The sequence below is a fragment of the Acinonyx jubatus genome, chromosome A3, assembly GCF_027475565.1.
Source record: "Acinonyx jubatus isolate Ajub_Pintada_27869175 chromosome A3, VMU_Ajub_asm_v1.0, whole genome shotgun sequence".
Lineage (NCBI taxonomy): Eukaryota > Metazoa > Chordata > Mammalia > Carnivora > Felidae > Acinonyx > Acinonyx jubatus.
In genome coordinates this window covers 56,708,557-56,731,763 of record NC_069388.1, presented here as the reverse complement: position 1 = coordinate 56,731,763, position 23,207 = coordinate 56,708,557, and the positions used below count along the sequence as shown (strand labels likewise).

At 44.7% G+C, this 23,207-nt stretch overlaps 1 protein-coding gene across 8 annotated transcripts in view; it reads left to right on the top strand.

The window, feature by feature from the left end:
- Positions 1-18,625, top strand: part of IL1RL2 (interleukin 1 receptor like 2) — a 44,265-nt gene extending 25,640 nt beyond the window's left edge. For 7 of the 8 annotated variants that reach the window (XM_053200382.1, XM_027069356.2, XM_027069357.2 and 4 more), the window contains 4 exons: positions 489-625; positions 2,361-2,504; positions 11,687-11,848; positions 13,969-18,625. In XM_053200382.1, coding sequence (XP_053056357.1) covers positions 489-625; positions 2,361-2,504; positions 11,687-11,848; positions 13,969-14,336 — 811 coding nt within the window. In that variant the 3' untranslated portion in view covers positions 14,337-18,625. The remainder of the gene's footprint in view (positions 1-488; positions 626-2,360; positions 2,505-11,686; positions 11,849-13,968) is intronic. The other variant, XM_053200381.1, reaches the window with a different exon arrangement.
- Positions 18,626-23,207: the final 4,582 nt, after the last annotated feature.

Below are 23,207 nucleotides of genomic sequence, written 5' to 3'. Positions count from 1 at the left end.
TAAGTTAGGATAAGTGGAGGGGACCAGGCCAAGGCTCTGGAGGGCTGACGATGCTATCTGTAATTAACAGAGCCACACTTCCTTGTCACCTTCCAGAAGAAAATGAAAAATTTCCACACACCTCACTGAGCCACTCCGTGAAGCCTTCTTAGGGTAACACGATGGCCCAAAGTGTTCTCTGGGAGAGACTTTTATTCTCAACGTTTATTTATTTTTGGGACAGAGAGAGACAGAGCATGAACGGGGGAGGGGCAGAGAGACAGGGAGACACAGAATTGGAAACAGGCTCCAGGCTCCGAGCCATCAGCCCAGAGCCCGACGCGGGGCTCGAACTCACGGACCGCGAGATCGCGACCTGGCTGAAGTCGGACGCTTAACCGACTGCGCCACCCGGGCGCCCCGAGACTTTTATTCTCTAGACTGAAGATGGTACAGTAGGTTGGGTAAATATGACTCATGTGTAACTGGGTGGTTTTTTTCTTTTACAGATCTCACATTTCTTTTCAGAAACATATTTTTTACACAGTGAACATAACCTTCTCAGAAGTGAAAATGGAAGATTATGGCCGTCCTTTCATTTGCCATGCTGGAGTGTCGGCAGCGTACTTTATTTTAAAACTCCCAGGTAGTTGTTCGGTGGGGTACATGCTGTTTGGAGGGCTCAAAACAATGACAAGGAGACACATATGAAAACAGCATGGCATTAAGCACTTGGCATGAGGCAGCAGAGTGATAGTCAGTAGAAGAACTCAGCATTCATTTCCTGTTTGGAAATGTGATGGTTTTAAACTCATTTCCAGAGCAGAGAATATCAACACTCCTGAAGGCCATCACTCCTGTCTACATGCCAGGGGCTTTATGAATCTCATAAATATTGCACGACATGGTCTTCTTATCATGACCATTACAGTATCAAGATCCGTGAAGTCTATACATTACAGGTTCCCAGACATGGGTCCCCCAAAGGGAGGGGTGGCGTTGTTGTTCCAAGAGTTGGGGAAGGACAAAGAGAAGTGGAGGATGGATGGGAAGGGCGGATCTATCTAACAGAAGCTAGAGGTTCAAACAGATGGTCAGGATGAGATTGGGCACCAGCGTGCAGAGCAGATCCGCTTGGTTGTGCTGGGCTTTAATCAATGGGCTGCTATTTCTGTTGACCCAGAATGTGTTTTAGTCACGATGCTTTGTTGTGCCATTTATTTAAAGACATGCAGTGGTGCATGGAGATGTCTTCCACCTCAGACTGTTTGCAGTATGGTGTGACTTAGGGCAGGTCGTGATAAGATCTTTAAGGAGTATTTAAAAAAAGGAATGTGCTCTGGGAGTTCAAAGAAAAGAGAACCCCCCTATACCTAACCCCCCCCCCTCCCGGCCAGGCCATCCCCCGCCCCCCCCACACACACACCTTCTAGTGGGGACTAGAGCATCAGGAAGGGGCTGATGAAGGAAGTGGTGTATGCGGTGGGTTCTAAGAATGGAGAGACTTTCTCTTCCTCTGTCCTCTTCCACTTTTCGAATTCTCCCCTTCCTAGAGCCTCCTTCCTTCCGTGGCAGCACTGATTTGGGCTGTGGTAAGGGAGAAGGCTGTGTTCCTCTTCTCGGTGGTGGTGGTGGTGGCAGCGGTGATGTGGGAGCATGTCTTTAGGGACTTGACATTCCAGAGGAACTGGTTCTGCCTCTCGGTCATCTCCCACGCACTGCTTTTGCCATAATTGCTCCGCAGTGGTGTTCACAAGCAGAGCAGGGGTAGGTGCCCTTTCTGAGATCGTGCCTTGCAGGCAGGCCCCCAACCCAGACCTTGCCGGCACAAAGGGGGCAGTCTGGCTCTCTGCCAGCCTTATGGAGACAACAGAGTTGGCTTTCAGGGGAGGCCGTTGACGGCTCTTTATGACAGACATCCTGCTGCTCAATTTTTGGTGCCTGTGGAAGCAGTTGTAACAGGAATAATCAGGAATGTGCAAGAGAACCACCAGGTCTTCCAATACACACGCTTAGGCTCTACCTCTGGAGAGTCTAGTGTTGACTAAGTAAGACCTGGTTGTGTGTGTTTTGGGAGCAGTTCTCATGCATAGGAACCATGCCGTATCCACCATCAGAAGCGAGAGTTCTGCAGGATTTCCTTCCCCAGGTTCCCAAGAGCACATTTGCTTCCTGAAATTCATGGTCCACGCTAGATTATTCTACTCCCATATACCTGTTATTTAACTGTAAAAAAAATATTTAAGCAGTATCCTCATTGACCTCTCACACATTTCCATTTGGTATTTGTAATGTGATCTGTATAAGTAAAGTGTATATTTGAGCCTTTGTATTATGATTATTATCTGATTATTTGTGTATTTATTTGCTGTCGTTTGTAGCCCCGGATGTTCAAGCTTACTTGATAGGAGGGCTTGTCACCCTGATAGGCGCAGCAGTGTCTGTCACGTACATCTACAACATTTTTAAGATTGACATTGTTCTCTGGTATCGAAGTGCTTTCCTTTCTACTGAGATCAAAGAAGGTAAGTGTGGGTAACCAATGAAAAATGCCTCATACTTGGTTGTTGCTCATCCGTATACCCATTGTAAATATACTTTCACATATTTTACTAGCTTGCCTTTCATGTTGTTGGCAAATTGGAAAGAAGGAATCTTCCTGGAACTTCTCATGCTTCAGGGAAACAATTGGTCTGTGGTCACCAGCGTTGTTCAGTTAAATAAGGCTTGCAGGCTAGTGGTGACTGAGCAAACATTTGCAAAGCAACAGGAGCAAATCATCTTCCAGGTCCTACTGTGACCATTTTAGAGCCGTTCTCACATCTTCTGGTGTTTCCAAAAGAAGACAATTTCTCCTGGAGTGACAAAGGGCTCCCCATCTGCGATGCATCTTCAACATGGTCGGCACATGAACAGAATTTACATCATGAGGAGTGATGAGCTGACTGCGGCTGGAGCTCATTCTAGGCCCTGTGCTTGGTACCTGAAAGATTTAAGAGTCAGAGGACTCTCAAGGCTGGAGAGAGACCTGAGTTTGCATTTGCCTCTCTACTTACTCCCGTGTGATCTTAGAAAGTATTTAAGATTCTTCTCTCTCTGGGCAATAGAATGGAAAGAAACATGAAGGAAGGAAGGAAGGAGAGAAGGGAGGAAGGAAAGAAGGAGAGAGGGAAAGGAGGAAGGAGGGAGGGAGGGAGGGAGGGAGAGAAAATGATCAGAGCCTGCCTCACAGAGTATTGTAGGAACAACTGAGTTCAAGTCCAGGAAAGCACTGAGCAAGGACCTGGGGCACAAGGGGCATCTTGTTGTCTGAAGGCCAAAGCCTTCAGCTGCCCCTGCCACTCTGCCCTGGGTTTCAGTTTGGTCTGCGAAGCGTCTGTCCTGCCAGCACTACTCAACATACAAATGCCTGTGAGATCCTGAAACTCCGAGGAGAAGGCATTTCCCACCATCATGGGTTGTTTTTTTTTTTTTAATAAAGTTTATTTATTTATTTTGAGAAAGAGCTAGAGAGCGAGCAGGGGAGGGGCGGAGAGAGGGAGACATAGAATCTGAAGCAGGTCCCAGGCTCTGAGGTGTCAGCACAGAGTCTGATGTGGGACTTGAGCTCACGAGCTGAAGTTGGATGCTCGACCGACTGAGCCACCCAGGCACCCCTGCATTCTCTTTTGGTGGCACAGCTCAGTCGCAGAAACCTGACTCTGTGTGTCCAGTGCAGCCTGAAGCGCCTCTGGGTTGCGGACAGTCAGCTGAACGTGGGGTTTCTCTTTGGGGCCGCAGTCCCTGCAGAGTCTCCCTGTTGGCCGCGCCCCTGCCTGCCTGTGTGGGGCAGGGGACCAGTGCATCACCACTTGTCTTTTCTGACACCCACACGTGAGTGGTCCAGCTGCCCTCTGTTTACTGCCTGACAGGGAACTGCAGAGACTTCAGTGGTGTTTCCAGATCTCTGGCCCTGGTGTGTGGCTCACTCCCGGACTCACTGGGACTCCCAGGAGTCTGAGAGCTGAGGGCCTGTGCAGCTGTCGGCTGGTGAGGTGGAGTTTAGCAGGAAGAGATAAAAGGAATAGTGACTCACCCAGAGCGGGGGGAGCTGAGCAGATGACAGACTCAGGGAGCCCCACCCTCTGCTGGGAGCAGGCTACAGCCCAAATTCGGGCTGAGAATTTGGACATCGGGGCTCATAGTCAAGCCAGGGTTCTATTTTTTTTCTTAATTCCGAGGAGTACTTGCGTACTTTATGATTAATCTCTACAGCTCCGTCTATGAGAACTACCCCTGTAATTCCTCTCTGAGTGTTGGCTTTGACAACGAGTTAGCGATGAGACTTACGATTTGTCCCAGATGTTATTTCCAAGTATTGTATCCCTTAGGGATATTTCCTGAGTTATTTGGGAACTGTGGAGTAATGGGTGGCAAATACAAATGAGGAAATAGATGAAATGTGTCTTTCTTATGATAAGTTATTTACTCCAATGCAATTAGTTACGCTTTATAACATGAGTAATAGTTAGGTGTGTATAACTCAGTTTTATTGAGTCATCGACAGCCCTAATATCCATGAGTTCTGTATGTTCTCTATTAAATTAGAGGAGTTACTTTAAAAATTTTCCTTCCAGGCTGTGCAAGTGTGTGTAAGAATATAAGAGTGATCTTACACATCTCCTAGAGAGATTTGTGTATGCCTCACCTGCTTCCAAATAGGTTTGTGGAGAATACAACAATGAAAAACAAACAAAGCAGGTACAGTGAACAGAGGGTAGAACGATAAAATAAAGCTTGGGGGTAGAATCAATGACAAATCTTGGACACTTTTTAAAGATGAGCTTGCTTTAGAAGTAAAGGCAAAGCAATGACAAGATTCATTGTGTGCTTCTCACAAATACCCTTCAGTTGCTCGTGACAGCACATGGCTTTGTCTGGGACGGTTTTCCAAGGAAAAGTTTTTGTAGGGAGGCCTTATTTTTAAAGGGTGTAATATAATGAAGCTTGTCTGCAACAGCCTTCCCATGGTAAATGTAATAGCATGTTTAATGTGGCTTTTCTTCTAGTGTCTTTCATGTTAAGGCTAAAATGCCAAACCTCATGCAATTTAGTAAAAACACCTGAAGGCCAGATGGATTCCATCTGATTTCTCCATTGGTCCAGTTTGATCAGGTTGGAGATTTAGCAATAATATAAGAAAAGAAAGTAAGGGCTTGAATAATGTTTAAGCGATCTGTCATAAATATTAATTTATGCAAACAAACTTTGTATTTTTTGCCGAGAGCCAATAAAACCACATGCAGATGCTTTAACATCGAAAGTAGGGCTGAACCTCCTCAGGAAATTAAAAAAGTGTGGCCAGAATCTACATGAAGTCTTACCTCACCACTATATAGAGGCAGGCTATGGGGGTATCTGCCAGCAGGCCACTTTCTCAAAAAACTTACTAGTAGGTCTACATTTCCACAATTTTTTAGTGAAATAGACAGTTGGGGGGAGTGTCCAACTCATCATTATCTATTGCCATTCATTGTCACTTTCCCAATTGCTGTTCCATTTACTATGGCTAGGAAGCAAATTGCCTCAAAACTTTGTGGCACAGGGCAGCCATTTGTATTGCTAATGGGTTCTGTGGGTCAGGATGTGAACAGACACAGTGGGGATGGCCTGTCCCAGCTCCATGATGTCTGGGGACCCAGCTGGAAGACTGGCAGTTGATTCTGGCCATCAGCTGGTGGCCTCGGTTTCTCTCTCAACAGCCTCTCCTTGTGGTCTCTCGGTGTGGGCTCCTGAAGCCCACAGGAGCCCACACAGCGTGGTGATTGGCTTCCAACGGCTAGTGTTTCAAGAACAAGAGAGCCAGGAAAAGCCATATTTTCTGTTATGACTCAGACCCTAAATTTCTAGTGTCATTTCTACCACATTCTATTTGCCAAGGCAGCTATAGAGTCCTAGCCAATTTTAAGGGAGTGGAAGTAGATTCCACCTCTTTGTGGGGGGTGTGGTCCGTTCTGAAAGAGCATGTGGAACTGGAAATACTGCTAGGGCTATTTTTGTAAAAAATGCTGTCTGACACACTTGCACGAGACTAATCAGGGAGAAACTTTGTGAAGTTTCCTCCTCCCAGTTCTCATCTCAGCCACACCAGAGGGGCGGTGGGCTTGGGTCTGACTCAAAGCTGCGCACTTGGCAGCTGAAAGACTGGAGAAATAACGCGGCCTTGTCTGTCTCAGCTTCCTTACCTGCAATCTGAAGGTATAAACGTGACCCTTACTGTGACTGTGAGAGACACAACCGTGCAGTGCTGGCAGGCAGTCGGCTAAGACGGCCCTTCAAAACTGCAGGCGGACGCGAAAAGCAAAATGGCGTCAGCCTGGTTTTTTGCTATATCGGGTCAATCAGTTATGAGTTGATCATTTGGAAGTGACAAGAGCCCACTATGTTTTGAGAACAAGTCGTGAACATAAGCACGTCTACTCAAAAGCTTCGAAAGAAAAAAAAGATGACTGAAAAATTGGGAGCATTTTATATTTTGAGTTTTTAAAAAGTGTGAGTCCTTCGCTGCCCAAGTCTCTTCTGTCCCGAAGTCTGCACGTTGCACAGCACAGAGCAGCTGTATGTTCACACTCCTCATATAAAAACATGGAATTGGAACGCTGTCAAAAGAGAGAATTCAGGGGGCGCCTGGGTGACTCGGTTAAGCGTCTGACTTTGGCTCAGGTCATGATCTTGTGGTTCGTGCGTTTGAGCCCTGCATCGGCCTCTCCACTGTCAGCACAGAACCTGCTTCGGGTTCTCTGTCTCCCTCTCTGTCTGCTCTTCTCCCTTTCACACACACACTCTCTCTCAAAATAAATAAATAAATAAACATTAAAAAAAGAGGAGAGAGTTCACTTAACATAGTTTTTCATTTTGTTACTTTATTTTGTTTTATTTTGTTTTATTTTGTTTTATTTTATTTTATTTTATTTTATTTTATTTTATTGTTTGTATGAGAAGGAAGAAAGAGAAACAGCTTGAGGGAAGAGAGACACCGGTGGCAGGGGTTCCGACAGAGGTGGTGATGAACATGGATGTTCATTGTAGTTTCTAGACCAAGAAATACTGTATTCAGTGGGGAGGCTCTGTTATGTGGCAAAGAAAGTACCAAGCCAACCACCCCTTTACCATAAAAAGGATAAATATTATCATAGTTTTAAGTGAGAAGATTTAATTCCTTTCTAAAGTGTTTAAAAGCATAAAGCCTTTATGAAATCTTAAAAAAAAAAATTCACATGTCCCCCAGCTTTAGAAAATCAAGTGTATGACATTAAATTTGATACAGAAAAGTATCCACTTATGGAGTAGCGGTATAGACTAGTAACACTGAAGACATTGCACAAGGAGTTTTAGCTCGGTTGGGTTTTTGCCAACTCTAGACACAAATTAATCATCCCTTTGGCACGTGACTTATGACCCTGATTTATTAAAAAGCAAAATCTGCTCATCATCTAAAACTTCTCTCTCTCCTACATAGATGTAACCTCCTTGAGCCTCTGCAAAATCAAGCCCCATGCAGATATTTGGCAGTGACTGATGGAGACCTCCTCTGTCCCGTTTCTTGCTCCAGACACTGAAGATAGAATCACACCAAAAGAAGACCCCATTTTCACACAGTTTCCTTTTGTTACAGGGAGTAGAGAGACTGAGGAAGAGTGTGCCTGTGTGCACATGTGTGTATATCACCATTTTCCACAGGATGACCAGGAAGGGTAGGCAGAGACCAGAAGGTTGTCAGTGGTTGGGGTGAGAATTTATGGAAAATGAGAAAAGGCTACATGGAAACTCTAAAGTTCTGTGCACATTTTCACTACAGATCTTCCTTGATTTATGATGGGGTTGCATCCCAATAAACCCATCATGAATTAAAAATATCATAAGCTGAAAGTGCATTCAATGCACTTAACCTGCAGAACATGATAGCTTAGCCCAGCCCACCTTAGACGTTCTCAGAACTCTTACATTAGCCTACAGTTGGGCAGAATCATCTAACACAACACCTATTTTATAATAAAGTATTGACTGTCTCATGTGATTGACTGGATATGGCCCTGAAAGTGGAAAACAGCAGGTGTATGGGTACCGCATGGTTGTCTGTATATGGATCGTTGACCCTCCAGATCACGTGGCTGACTGGGACCTGTGGCTTTTGGGTCTGCCCAGCATCAGAGAGAGAGGAGAGGAATACATATCACTAGTCTAGAAAAGATCAAAATTCAAAATGTGAAGTATGGTTTCTCCTGAATGTGTATAGCTTTCAGACCATCATAAAGTCAAAAAATCATCAATCGAACCATCCTAAGTTGGGGGACAGTCTTTAGACAAAAACTAGACGAATACAAAATTCTACCTTCTTTTGTTGGGCTTAGAGCCACCCCTCTTTTCAAGTCTATTCAATCCAAAAAACTTCCATAAAAGAGGAATAGAAAGGGATGGCTCTCTCTTCGGTTCCTGTTAGGTTGGCCAGGAATTTCTTAATAGCCCGAAGGTCAAAAATCACATTTTCTTTTTTTTTTTTTTTTTGAGTTTATTTTCATTTATTTTGAGAGAGACAGAGACAATGCGAATGGGGGAGGGGCCTTGAGAGAGAGAGAGGAGACAGAAAATCCCAAGCAGGCTCCGAGCTCCAGCGCCGGAGCCCGATGTGGGGCTCAAACTCAGGAAACCTCGAGATAATGACCTGAGCCGAAACCAAGAGTCGGATGCTTAACCAAATGAACCACGCAGGCACCCCTCAAAAATCACATTTTTCTAATGAGATGGTCACTCAAGGCTTCTAGCATGCTAAAGCTTCTTACTTGTTCATATGACCCCTGAGTAGAGCATAAACATTCCCCTTCCATGCCCTTCTCAAACTCTTTCTCTCCTTGATCTCTTTACCCTCCGCTACCAGCCCATTTTTTTCCTTAAGTCCGTTAATATCCAGGAGCTGCCCTACATCCTTTGTGAATTTTTCTCAAGAGCTCCAGGCCATGGGGAAGTTTCTTTTCTTTCTGTTTCTGCAGTTCATGAGGCCATTTGTTATCTTGCGGTGCCTCGTGTTTCTATTTCCAAGTCTGTGAATGGTCTTTCCAGTTAGATGTGTCTTGTTCATCTGTACGCAGGTGAGCACAGGGACTGTTACATGTGGTTAGTTGCTCAATAAATGCTTGGCTCATCCTGGTGATGACGAAATGTGCTGCCGTGTTTGGCTTCTCAGTTTCACACAGGAAGTTCCTAGAGTCTGCTCAGAGGCTTGGTCTCTAGAGTGCTATGCGCAATTGCAGTGATGGAATTCACTAATGGGTCTGAATTGTGAGAGACTTGGTCGGTTTTGCCAGGTACAGTTACGAAAGTCCGCCATTGCACAGGACCCATGGAAACTCCTGCCTTCAGCTCTCATTTTCACCATAGGGAGTGGTGGACTTAGAGTCAAAGGAGTCAGGTTGCAGTTGGGGCTGTGTCATCTTGAAGTGATGCTTATGTAATGGTGAAAAGACCATCCTCCTCATAGATCGATGTCCATGGGGTAGGAAACTGAACTGTAATTGACAAATCACTAGAGGCTCAATATGGACAAATCTGAGACTTAAAATCTTCACAAGGACCTAGTCAGAGGGGTCAAAACCCACACTTTTGTGAGTGTTACCTCCTGGAAGCCTGACCTGGCTCACAGTAAATATCCAGCCCCCAGAAGGGGAGGAGAAAAATCATTCTGAAATATCCTAGAGCACTCTGTTCTTATTAACAATGCCTGCCCTCAGGATAAACTAGTTAATGAAAGCCTTACCTGCTAGGGTGTTATCAGAGCCTAACTGACCTGTGCAGAGAGAAATACCCAACTCCAGCCCAATCTAGCCATCCTGCCCCACCTAAGTGGGGATAAAAAACTGAGCAATGCTTGTGAAGTTCATAATCCAGAGTCACTGAAGGACTGAGATCTAATCATAGGGACCATAGACTGCACACCTCACCGCCCTGTTACTAAAGGGCGTTTTTTTTTGTTTGTTTGTTTGTTTTTTAGCACTTTCTTTTACCTGGCACATTCTATCCAGCTATCAGGAAAAAGTATGAGTCATATTAAAAGGCAAAAACACAATTCGAAGAGACAGCAAACATCAGAGCCAGATATGGCAGGAATGTTGGCATTATCAGACTGGGAATTTAAAATATTCCTGATTAGACTATAGATGCTGGTGAGGATGTAGAGAAATGGGAACCCTCTTGCACTGTTGGTGGGAATGCAAATTGGTGCAGCCACTCTGGAAAACAGTGTGGAGATTCCTCAGAAAATTAAAAATAGACCTACCCTATGACCCAGCAGTAGCACTGCTGGGAATTTACCCAAGGGATACAGGAGTGCTGATGCATAGGGGCACTTGTACCCCAATGTTTATAGCAGCACTCTCAACAATAGCCAAATTATGGAAAGAGCCTAAATGTCCATCAACTGATGAATGGATAAGGAAATTGTGGTTTATATACACAATGGAGTACTACATGGCAATGAGAAAGAATGAAATATGGCCCTCTGTAGCAACGTGGATGGAACTGGAGAGTGTTATGCTAAGTGAAATAAGCCATACAGAGAAAGACAGATACCATATGGTTTCACTCTTATGTGGATCCTGAGAAACTTAACAGAAACCCATGGGGGAGGGGAAGGAAAAAAAAAAAGAGGTTAGAGTGGGAGAGAGCCAAAGCATAAGAGACTCTTAAAAACTGAGAACAAACTGAGGGTTGATGGGGGGTGGGAGGGAAGGCAGAGTGGGTGATAGGTATTGAGGAGGGCACCTTTTGGGATGAGCACTGGGTATTGTATGGAAACCAATTTGACAACAAACTTCATATATTGAAAAAAATAAAAATAAAAAATAAAATAAAATATTCCTGATTAGTATGCCAAGGGATCTCATGGATGAAACCAGACAGCATGTAACAACAGACAGGGGATGTAAGCAGAGAGAAGAAAATCCTAAAAAGAACCAAAAAGAAAGCTAGCAATTAAAAACAAACAAACAAACAAACAACTGTAACAAAAATGAAGAGTGCGTTTGATGGGCTTTTTAGTGGAGTGGATATGGCTGAGCAGAGAATCTCTGAGCTTGAGGATATCACTCTAGAAACTTCTGAAACTGAAAAGCTAGAGAACAAAGACTGAAAAAAAAAAAAAGAAGATATCCAACGAGTGTGGGACTACCACAGAAGGTGTAACATAAGTGTAATGGGAATACCAAAGGAGAAAGAGAGAAAGGAACATAAATATCTGAAACACGACTGAGAATTTCCCGGAATTAATGTCAGACACCTCTGAGAGTACCAAGCAGAATAAACAAACAAAGAAACAAACAAACACCTAGACCTATCATTTTCAAACTGTAGAAGATCAAAGCCAAGAAAATCCAAACATCCTAAAAGAAGCCAGACGAAAAAAACACCTCACCTGTCAAGAAACAAAGATGTGCGCTTCATTCAACCTGCCCTCAGAAACGACACAAGCGAAAGACAGTGAAGAGGAACGTTTCAAGCCCTGAAAGAATGAGAGTTGCCTGGTGTGGCAGTGCTTGGCACTGAGCCAGCCAGTTGGCACTCCAAAGTCAATGAGCCCAAGGGAAGGATGTCAGGGTAGCAGCTCAGAGTTTCGCCGTGTTAGCATAAAAGAATGTGGTAGGAATAATCCCACGACTGTATCCCATTTCCTTTTCAGATGGGAAGCTGTATGATGCCTATGTCTTGTACCCCAAGCCCCAAAGAGAAATCCAGAGTCATGAGGTGGACACACTGGTGTTGAAGATTCTGCCCGAGGTGCTGGAGAGGCAGTGTGGATACAAATTATTTATATTTGGTAGGGATGAATTTCCTGGACAAGGTAAGTTTTGAGTATCAAAGGTATAAAAGCAGCAGATAAAGAGGGAGAGGGAGGTCTCTGTTCCTTCACTTTACAAATGGTGGGGTGGGGGACTCTCCTTTCCTTCTCCATGGAAACATGGAGAGTCCTGTACCTCCCCAACCCACAGCCCCTGAGCCAAGTTAGGACCAGGCCTCTTATCTCTGGGGCTCATCCCTGCAGGAGGGTGACTGGGATGCCTGGTTGAAATAATGTGACTCTGGGGCACCTGGGTGGCTCAGTTGGTTAAGCGTCCAACTTCAGCTCAGGTCACGATCTCGTGCTCCGTGAGTTCGAGCCCCGCGTGGGGCTCTGGGCTGATGGCTCGAAGCCTGGAGCCTGCTTCCGGTTCTGTGTCTCCCTCTCTCTCTGCCCCTCCCCCGTTCATGCGCTGTCTCTCTCTGTCTCAAAAAATAAATAAACATTAAAAAAAAAAAAAAAAGAAAGAAAGAAATAATGTGACTCTTGGCAGCCTTGGCCAAGAGACTGAAAGGAGACAAGGGCTCATTTGCTCTCAAGCCCTTGAGACTAACTGCTGAACATATTCCATCAGCTTGAATATATCAATCCGCTCATGTTTAAAGCTGATCTTATAAACCTCAACCCCCCAGGCTTTTCCTGCATAAGTAAAATAGAATTCATTTATGTCTCCCATTGGACAGGAGTGAAGCTTTGGGCTATGCAGGCAACCTCTCTGAACCTCAGTTGTCTCATCTGTCAAATGGGGATGAGAATGCTTCCCTGACTTGGCCAAGAGAATGAAATGAGGCAAAACCTGAGCGGAGACCAGTATGGAGCTTAGCACATAAGAGACATTCAGCAGATAAAAGTTTCCCTTTTGACCTACAAATTTTCCTTCCTGGAACTCTATACAATAAATGGCTGAATTTTGAAATAAATATCCTTTACTGGTCAAAAGGAAACCAAAATTACTTTACAACATTTGCTAGTGGCCTGTTCTGGGTCGTTTGCAAAGGTTGCTAAGTACTTTGGATTTGTAGGCTGCTCATATCCATGGTGAGCTACAACTATATCTCAGCCCTCATCTTCTCAAGTCATAAAATCGTCCTCCATGAGGAAATGAAAATTTGATCTAACGCTTGCCATAAACATGTGGGAGAGCTAAGATTTCGTAAGCACATTCTGTCGCTTACTTACTCAGCAAATATTTATTGAGCACCTACTATGTGCCAGGTAATATTCTAGGCACTAGAAATATAAAAATAAACCAAAGGGAAGAAGAACATGATCTTGGGAAGGCCACAATCTATTTTTATATTCTAGGAATAAGGAGGATATAAAAATTAATCTTTATTGCTAAAAAAAGACCAAGTTGCATCCATAGCTGGATATTTCAAGAATTCTCCCCAAGAAATCATCAGGGGATGTTATTCATTTTCACATTAGTTCTATAAGTCCTGGGCCTTTAAGTAGCTGTGAAGCACAAAAGGAAAACACCAATAAAGATTAATACAATGTTTGAGCTATCTACATTTTCCCTATCCTTTTAAAATCTATATATTTAAAAAATGTGTTAATCATCTAATATATACCAGCCCTTCGGCTAAGTTGGAGATATCAACTTGGGGATGATAAAACTCTTGTTCAGAGTAGTTCACAAGGTGGAGCCTGAGGAAAGTGACAGCTAACCACCAAAAAATAAGACTTATGAATACAAAGGACCAATTTTTCAGGGAAAGTCAGGAAGGTTTCGCAGAGGATGTGATAAATGTTTGAAAAAAAAAAAACTTTCACTGGGGAGGCTGGGTGGCTCAGTCAGTTAAGTGTCTGACTCTTGATTTCAGCTCAGGTCATGATCTCACAGTTGTGAGATCGAGCCCCATGAGATCCCCATGAGATCAAGAATGGAGCCAGCTTGGGATTCTCTCTCTTTCCCTCTCTCTCTGTCCCTTCCCCGCTCGCTTTCTCTCTTTCAAAATAAAGAAATAAACTTAAAACAAGTTTATTAATCCATTCCTAAGTCACCTTTATTTTAAAGCCCACACTGTCTTCCTGGGTCCCATTTCTAATATTCTCAATAGCACTGAGGTCTGGGCTGTTTCACTCATGAGATAATCCGCCTCTTCTTTCTTTATTTCCAGCTGTGGCCAATGTCATTGATGAAAACATCAAGCTGTGCAGGAGGCTGATCATCATCATAGTTCCTGAATTCCTGAGCTTTGACCTGTTAAAGAACATGTCCGAAGAACAAATCGCAGTCTATAATGCGCTCATCCAGGACGGGATGAAGGTCATTCTGATTGAACTGGAGAAGGTCAAGGACTACACGGCCATGCCAGAGTCAATTCAGTACATCAAGCAGAAGCACGGGGCCATCCAGTGGAGTGGGGACTTCACAAAGCAGTCACAGTGCGCAAAGACCAAGTTCTGGAAAAAAGTGAGATATCACATGCCACCCAAAAGGCCTCCACCGTCTTCTTCCGCCCAGATGCTGAAGCACACGTACTGAGACCTCATAGCCGGCAAGTGGGGGGCCAAGGTGGGTTCATCACCAGTTGGCATTGTTGGCACGGGGTGGCTTACAGAGGGGCAACGATGCATCACACTTGGACCATCTGCTTGAAGCTTGCTACCGTATATACTTGTGGTGAGAGGGCCTGTGTCTGTTGCTTGTTTTGATCAGAGCTACTTCTTAAGGGAAAGACGTCACCTCTCCAGAAGGCCCTCCTTCACTTACAGGCTCTCTTGAACACTCCCTGAATGCAGAGATGTAGCACATGAGCCCTGGGGTAATGGGACGCGAGAGTTGTAGAGTGGCGGTTAAGATGTCAGGAAGTTTGGCATGTAGTGTAGCATACGTGGGGCCAGAGATGGAAGTCAGGGAATGGCGGGAGGCAATCTGCGGGGAGGGCAGGCGAGGATAATGGCACTTTTTTCATGACCACGGTCGTAGCACATTGATACTGGAAGCCACTTAAAGGTCACACAGACTAGCGGGGACCAAGTGTGGCGCCACTGGGATTGCACATTAGTTACCCTCCTGCTGGACTCCAGTCTTGAAAGACTTTATCCACCAAATCAAAATAAGTAACAATTCGCTTGTTTTTCCAGCTGGCCTATGAAGGCCAGAATTCTTAGAAGCATGTGAGAGACACAGGTGGCACACCAAGATGACGCAATTCTAGTCCACGTCAAACAAAGCCATCTGTCAGTTAGCCGGTGTCCCCTCATCACAGGTCAATCTATGTTCGAACAAGGCATGAGGATTTCTGATGCTAAAACTTCGCTGTAAACTCATCTGTAAACTACTGTCAAAGACCTGACCTGAGGCTTAGATAGCATCCAAGTTCTGTGGTTTTGATGACATCAAACCCTAACAAGTGACCTGCTATGGTCAGAATGTTGTATCTCCCAAATTTACATGTTGCAACCCTAATACCCAATGTCATGGTATTGGGAGGTGAGGCCTTTGAGGAGGAGGTGAGGTGACTGGGTCATAACGGTGGAGACCTCACGAATAGGATTAGTACTCTCGTAAAAGATACCCCAAGAGGTCCCTTGCCCCTTTGGCTATGTGAGGACACAGCTAGAAGTCTGTGATCTGAAAGAAAGCCCTCACCTGACCATGAGGGCACCCAGTGTTAATAAGCCACCCAGTGTATTGTGCTTCATTATAGCAACCCAGACAGACTAAGGCATGGCCCGAATGAAGGGTCATGGGGACTGGAAGGGAATCAGCCAATGGGCAGGACAGGGGCTGGGGAGGGGGAGGAGGAGCAGAAGGGGTGAGTTGGGAGAACAAAGACCCCAGCATGCAGGAATGAGCAGAGTGGACGGAGTCTGGGGGATGGGGGACAGGAATAGGTGGCTGCGTGACCTTCTTGACAGGCTGCAGACAGCATAAAGTGTCTGGTGGGATCTTACGTCACGAGGAGCCCCCTCAAGTCTTTTAGAATTTAGGTTCCGAGGTGACCTAAGGTTACACATTTCTTTGCCATCATACCCCAGTTCTCACTTAGCGTCAAGCCCCTCTTTATTTTATGTAACGTTTGTTCTTTGAAGATTTTTTCATTGTGCTAAAGTATATATAATGTGAAATTTACCATCTCAACGATTTTTAACTGTATACTTTAGTGGCAGTAAATACATTCACCTTGTACAACCATTAGAACCGTCTGGTTCCAGAACTTTATCATCTTCCCCAACTGGAACTCTGTCCCCTTTAAACACTAACTCTCCCTCCCCGCTGTCACAGCCCCTTCAATGTTCTGCTTTCTATGTCTATGATTTTGGCTATGCTAGGTCCTGCATATAAGTGGAATCATACAGGATTTGGCCTTTTGTGGCTGGCTTAGTTCACTTAGCCACATGTCACTAAGATTCATGTGTAATATTTGCTTTTTGTTTCATTATTCTTATTTAGTCCCTCCCTCCCTTCTTTATTTCTTATCTGCTTGAAGAGTAGCATGTGTCTATTTTATTATGGGGACTGGGACAACCACCAGAAGTAATAAGCTTATTAGGGTCCTTCTAATCAGATGTTTGTAAACTCTTTGCTTCTTGGTTTCTGTAGAACATGGGAGTCCTAATTCCTCATGGAGGATTTGCCAGTTTAAGGAAAAGAAGCTATTTCTCTGGATGTACCCCGGAGCAAAGCGACGGCCACTGATGTGTTCCTCATTCTGTTCCCCTCGCTGCCTCAGTTTTCTCTTCTCTGCTTTGTACCTGGAGATTGCTATCGATGCTGGAGGAGGCTTGTTGGCTGCGGGGGTCAGACAGGCATTTTGCCCTTCACTTTGGCTTATGTGGAGTCCATGCCCCAAAGCCTCCCCCTTCCTTCCAAGCCCTTTCTTTCCAGGGGATGAAGAGAGACAGAGAAGCCCCAAGAGTCAGGATACACTTGAAAGAACTCTGGCCATGATATTCAGGGAAAAAAATTTTAACTGAAGGGGGGAAAGAAAATCAATCGGCATTGAATGTTTTGCAGTAGGCAGCCCACAGTTTTTGGAGAATCCTAAGCTTTCTACTACCTTCTTAAAGTCACACAAAGAATGCCCCTGAAGACAGGCGCTCCTATTGAGACCCACGGCATCCACGCCTGGGGCCCATGCTGTGAGCGCTCAGCTGGAGTAACTTTCCAAACCGTACTGCCCTGCCTGCTGGCTGGTGTCCTCTACTTTAGGCAAGGACCCCGAGCCTTCCTGATCCCCTGAGTATCCACACAGGGCTACCGGCTCCCATGGGGGCTTTGAATGTTGTCCTCGCTTGCAGCTTGGTCTTGATTATGAGGAGCTCAGGGAGTTTCGAAGCCTAATCCTGGGAGGTAGGTGCCAGGAATAACCTTCCGCTGGGCTCACTCTACCACGCAGTATCCCAGGCCGGGAGAGTGTTTGAAGGAAGTACCTGAACTGGGGAGACCCAGCTGAGGCCTATCCTGGGCCTCCGGAAGACCGTGCTGTCACCCCTCCTCCAGCCTCAAGCCAGTCCTACTACCTCTCAGATCATGTTCCATTCTCCCTGAGACACTCAGTGGCTGTGAGTCCAAGCACCCTGGTATGGTACCGGAAGTTGCTCACTTCTTGCCATTATTTCATTGGAACGCCCCTGAAATGAAACTCGACAATATGTCCTGAAGACTCTACTTGCCTCAGAGCCTTCCAGAATTTCTGTAACAGGAGTTCAGAGGCATTGTTTGGTTGGGGTAGTGGTGGTGGGAGAGAAGGGCTTGAAGTAGCGTGTGTGCAGATAGCCCTTGGCCGAGGATGGAGAGACCATTAATTCCGCGGGTCAGAGAATGGGCTGGTCCCTAACAGAGATTTCAGGGAATGGGTGCTGGGATTCCACTGAGGATCCTCAATTTGATCCACAATGCAGCCCCCGAAATGTGCATTTCCACTGTTTTGTAGGTGTTCTTTAACATTACATCTCAGCACTTGGACCCGTAATTAAGTTGCTTACGATCGTGAAGAGTAAGCTTCATACTAAGCACTCGCCCATCTCATTCTCAATTTTATTATTACTAGTTTCCTGGTTCCAGGAGTTCCATTTTTAATTTCCACCAGTTTTTAGTGGAACAAAGGGATACAATGTGGTAAAAATGTAAGTGATTGAATTAGCCTGGCTTTGCCACTGAAACATAGGTTAGAAGGTAAAAGCAAAAAATATTCAGTTGTCAGCTGTGGACTCATGTCTAAGTTTGCACAACTAGGAAGGTTTAGGTGTCACCGGATAGTGGATAGAAAGGCAGATTATATGAAAGCTGAAGGCCACCACTGATTCCCTCCTGTTTTCCCCAGTGAGGCGTGGTGAGGTAAATGGGGCTCCGGATAACCTGAGGGGACAGGACTCACCTGGGGGCAGGGGTGAGAGGTGAATAGGTCAAAGAAAAGATGAAACATGTGTTGAACCCCTCCGTTACCTTTTGGCCCGCCTTCCTATAATGACTGAATCAACCACAGGACCCACTTCCTTTGGTTTCTCCCCTCAAATACTGTGAGTCTGCCTGTGAGAAAGTTCTGGGTGAAGACTGAGTCACATTAAATAGAGGGTCCAGGAAGGTCTGGTCTTTTCCCAGAAGGTCAACCGAGATAAAGACACATATGCGAAAGTGCCTGGCACAGGCCGTAGAGTCACGAGGAGTCGTCTGACCTACCTGGGGCCGGGGGGCACGATCCCCCAGCGCCTTCTGCCCCTGCCAAACTGCGGTGACTCAGAGGTCTGCCTGCTCTGGCCCAGTCGGTTGACCTTTCTTTGGCTCTTGATCCTGACTCATTTTTTAATAAACTTTCCTCCAACAGATGCTTTGTTTGGTTGATTTATCCAGGGCCGCGTCTGGAAAGTTAAAGTGGAAAATTCCTCCCTGGTTTCCTTCTTTGAATAAAGACTGTTCTATAGATGACGAATCCGCAATGTCTAGAAGAAGTGATGGGGGCAATGGTGGCCCTCATAGCGGCAGCACATCTGTTGTGACGGCTAAAGGCCACTCTTCTCAGATCTCAGATGGATTCCTCTGGGGCCTTCGTGGATGGGGCTCTGTACACATCTGTCTCCCTCTCCCCTTCCTCCCCAGGTAGCTTCGAAGGGATGCTGCCATTTGCTTGAATCAAAATCAAACCCCAGACCTCTGAGAGAGAGAGAGATTCTTCCCTTGAGAAGGGAAATCGGTGCTTGTGGCTCTGGCCCTGCTCTCCAGAGTCACCTTTCCTCAGAGGTTCTTATATTAACAACAGTTGCCACTGCCCACTGCGGGTGCTCTGGCCTGTCCACCCTTGAGTAATTCCTAGAAGCGCAACTGACACCTGCAAGGACCAAAAAAGATTTTACAGGACGAGAAGGGATAACAAAAGAGAGTGAAAGTCTCCTGGGTGGCTCAGTCGGTTAGCGTCTGACTCTTGATCTGGGCACAGGTCACGATCTCACGGCTTCGTCGGTTCGAGCCCCGCGTCTGGCTCCGGCGACTGCACTTGTGGTGCAGGGCCTGCTTGGGATTCTTTCTCTCCCTCTGTCTCTGCCCCTCCCCTGCTTTCTCTCTCTCTCTCTCTCTCTCTCTCAAAATAAATAAATAGACATTTAAAAAAAGAGAGAGAGGATGAAATCCACAGGGATGTACCATCAGATGGTCCCCCTCTCTCTCTCTCAAAATAAATAAATAGACATTTAAAAAAAGAGAGAGAGGGGCACCTGGGTGGCACAGTCGGTTAAGCGTCCGACTTCAGCCAGGTCACGATCTCGCGCTCCATGAGTTCGAGCCCCGCGTCGGGCTCTGGGCTTATGGCTCAGAGCCTGGAGCCTGTTTCCGATTCTGTGTCTCCCTCTCTCTCTCTCTGCCCCTCGTCCGTTCATGCTCTGTCTCTCTCTGTCCCAAAAATAAATAAACGTTGAAAAAAAAATTAAAAAAAAAAAAAAGAAAAATGTGAGAATAATGTGAAGTGGCTTCTTTTCCCTCCTACTCAATGGCTGTATTAGTTCTTAATCTGAGTCACTGATACCTACTGTTTTATTTGATTTATTCACGTTGTCCCTTAACTTACCCAGAGAAGCTCTGGAGACCAAAGGTTTACACAGTGATGGTTTTGTGGTCACACCCTCCTTTCTCCCTGTTTCCCTCCTGCTCTGTGTGTTATCAGCCCTCCTGCTCTTCACCACCGCCAGCACTCTGCTTATCATCTTTCTAGAAAAGAAAAACATAAGGAGTGAAGGTTGTTGGACAGGGGCTGGATGAGTTTTCAATACATCCGTCGAATGTGGTCAGCCCAGAGAGCCATGATTTATTGTCTCCCCATCCCAGATGGAGCCACATGCAGGACAAACCAGGGGTGCAGACCTTAGAGACACACAGCTTAGGTTGTACATGAAGTGCTGGCCTCTGCTACCAAAGGTGTTCATGTTTTGTAAACGGCAAACTGCAGGATTAACTACATTTTACATTGCAACTCCGTACACACACACACACACACACACACACATACACACACGTGCACACGCGTGCGTGCGCGTGGAGAGAATGAAAAAAAACAATTCCGTTTTTTGTTATATGTTCGATTCTGTTTTGTTCTCCTCTCGTTCAGTTTTTCAAAATGCGAGGTCACGGCCCACCGACTTAAGGGCCAACTTCTGGTTTTCCAAAGCAATTTGAAAAACACAGCACCAGCTTTCCAGCCTACTGGTGACCCAGCCAATCATGACATTCTGCTTTCTTTAATCATCAAGGCTTTATCAAGAACTTATTATGGTTCTTCTTTATCTAACTTCCGGGTCAATTAGCTTTGTTTGTTATTTTAAATGACCCCAGGGCCGGCAGAAGTCTCTCCCACGGCAGTTTTAAATGAACATAATCTCCTGCCTGAGTAAAAGGATGACAAGAGGAAAAGAAAGCGGGTGAAGGCCTTTGAGAAAGAGAGAAGCATTTCCTCTCATGAGACACAGGAGAAAATGACGTTCAAGCCTTAACCTGGCAAAAAAGAAAGGACGCCGGTGCCTCCCCACGGCTCCACTGCGCCCTCTGCTGGCGGCTGGGGGAATGCTCTCCATCTGGCACCTTGCTCCAGAGATGGATGTTCACCGGTGCATGTAAGCTTTCGGAGGGTCTTTAACTTAAGGCCAAGAATAGCTTTCCTTTTCTTAGGCCGTGGCAAAGGTTGAAGTATTCAGTGCCATTTTTCTAAGTCTGTCACTATGTTCTTAACCCTTGCGCTTCAGAGACGGCAGTACCTAGCCCAAGAGTTGTGATGGGGGCCAGAAGGTCCTCCTTCTTCTGTGTCTACAAGACAGAGCTCTAAGCATAATGGCTCCAGAAGGGTGTCCCTGACTTCAGACTGCAGTTACAACCCCACCGCCTGCTAACTGAGTACGTCTGCACAACTGGTGATTTTCTCAGGCAAGTCACAAACTCTGTGCCTCAGTTGCTTTAGGTACAAAAAGAGGACGATAAGAGCACCTATGCTGTAGGATGACCAGCAAGTAAATATAATGCCTATTGGCACCTAGTAAGACTTCAGTGGACATTGGCTCTTATTACATTGTAATAACAATAATATTATTTTTTTACTATATTGTCATTTTTACCAAAAATATTATTCTTTTGCACTCATGATTTTTACTCCTGCGTTAGTGCTCATGATGATAATGATAGTTAACGTTTACAGAGCACTTACAACACTCCAGATATTCTCCTACATGCTTTATATGCATTACTTCGTTTTCGGCTCTGTGGGGCAGGCATGCTAAGGAAGTCCGCTTTGCAGAGGAAGAAAGAGAGGCAGAATATGGGTTCAAGCTTTCTAATCTCTTTGTTCCATCAGCCACAGGTCTCATTTCCAGAACCCGGGTGAGGATAGTACTTCCTTGATAGGTTGGTTTTGAGTATTATATATGTGAAAAGCACTTTAGACCCTAGAGAAAAACTGGTTGTTGGTATCACCATAAATATGGGGAAACCCAAATTATCTTACATAATTTATAGAGCTAATTTATAGAGTTGTTCCACTTTAAGAAAAACCTGATTCTATAAAATATATAAGCTCATGGATTAGAGAATGATTACATTGTTTTGCATTTTAAATGAAAGAATAGATTATAGGGCTCATTTAAAGAGTATTTCTCAAAGTTAATATGTGCTAAATAAAAAAAAACAGGAAAACACAAAATACTAGAAAATGCAGATGTATATTATACTGGGTCAAAACAAAGGAAAAGAAAGACTGACATATTTTACTACATAATCATAAGTGACATAAAAAAGTAGGGGTGGCCGGGTGGTTCAGTCTGTTAAGCGTCCAACCTCAGCTCAGGTCATGAACTCATGGCTCGTGAGTTCAAGTCCCATGTCAGGTTCTGTGCTGACAGCTCAGAGCCTGGGGCCTGCTTTGCATTCTCTCTCTCTCTCTCTCTCTCTCCCCCTCTCCCCTGCAGACACTCTGTCTCTCTCTCAAAAATAAATAAACATTAGAAAAATTTTTTAAAAAGCATAGAATAAACCGAAAAACTGTGGGCAAAAGTATGAAGTTAAGGGTTGATATCCATAATGCGCCCTAGAAAAAGGGCCAAAGGAAATGAACAGGTAATTTACAGTATAAGGGCAAATTCATATAAATGCCTAGGGAGTGAGAAAGTGTATAATGTCACAAATCATCTGTGCCAGATACCATGCTAACCTCTTTAAATACATTATCTCATTTAATACTTTCAATTATCCTATATAGTCTCTTTTAAAAAAAAATAAAGAAACTAAAGATATAAAAGATTAGGTAACCTATCCATGAGGTAACACAGTTATAAGAAATGGCCTTAGGGAAATTTATCGCTGATTGGGTGTTTTATGGCATTGGAGCATTACTGTTAATTTTTTTTTTATGATAATGGTAGTATTGGTATGTTTCCGAAACAGTCCTTGTGTTTCAGAAGTGATATGTTGAAACACTTATGAGTTAAGCATTGTGATATCTGAGATTTGTCCCAAAATAATCCAATGCAGGGAGAGGTGGAGACCATGGAAGAATTGATGGCTATGAATGAGGTTCATGGGGGTCCAGCATACTGTTTTCTCAACTTTTTTATGTTTAAAATTTTCTCCAGAAAAGTTTGAAAACCAGAGTAGTTAAAAGAAAATTTTTAAAAACCCCACCCAATTCTCAGACATTTAAGCCAGTTTGCCTGTGAAAACAACAAAGACTGTGTTCTATAGGGTAGAATGAAGCTAGAGAAGGAGGCATGTCGCTTTGTTTTGTTTGGACAATGTAGACAGCTCTTGCTTTTCTCGACTTTCTGCCCACTAGACAAACTCATAAAACGGAAAGTTATTTAAAACCAATATTTATTAGCATTTCAGCGTACATATGGATATTTACAAAGATTTGATCTTGAAATACATACGTAAATGTTC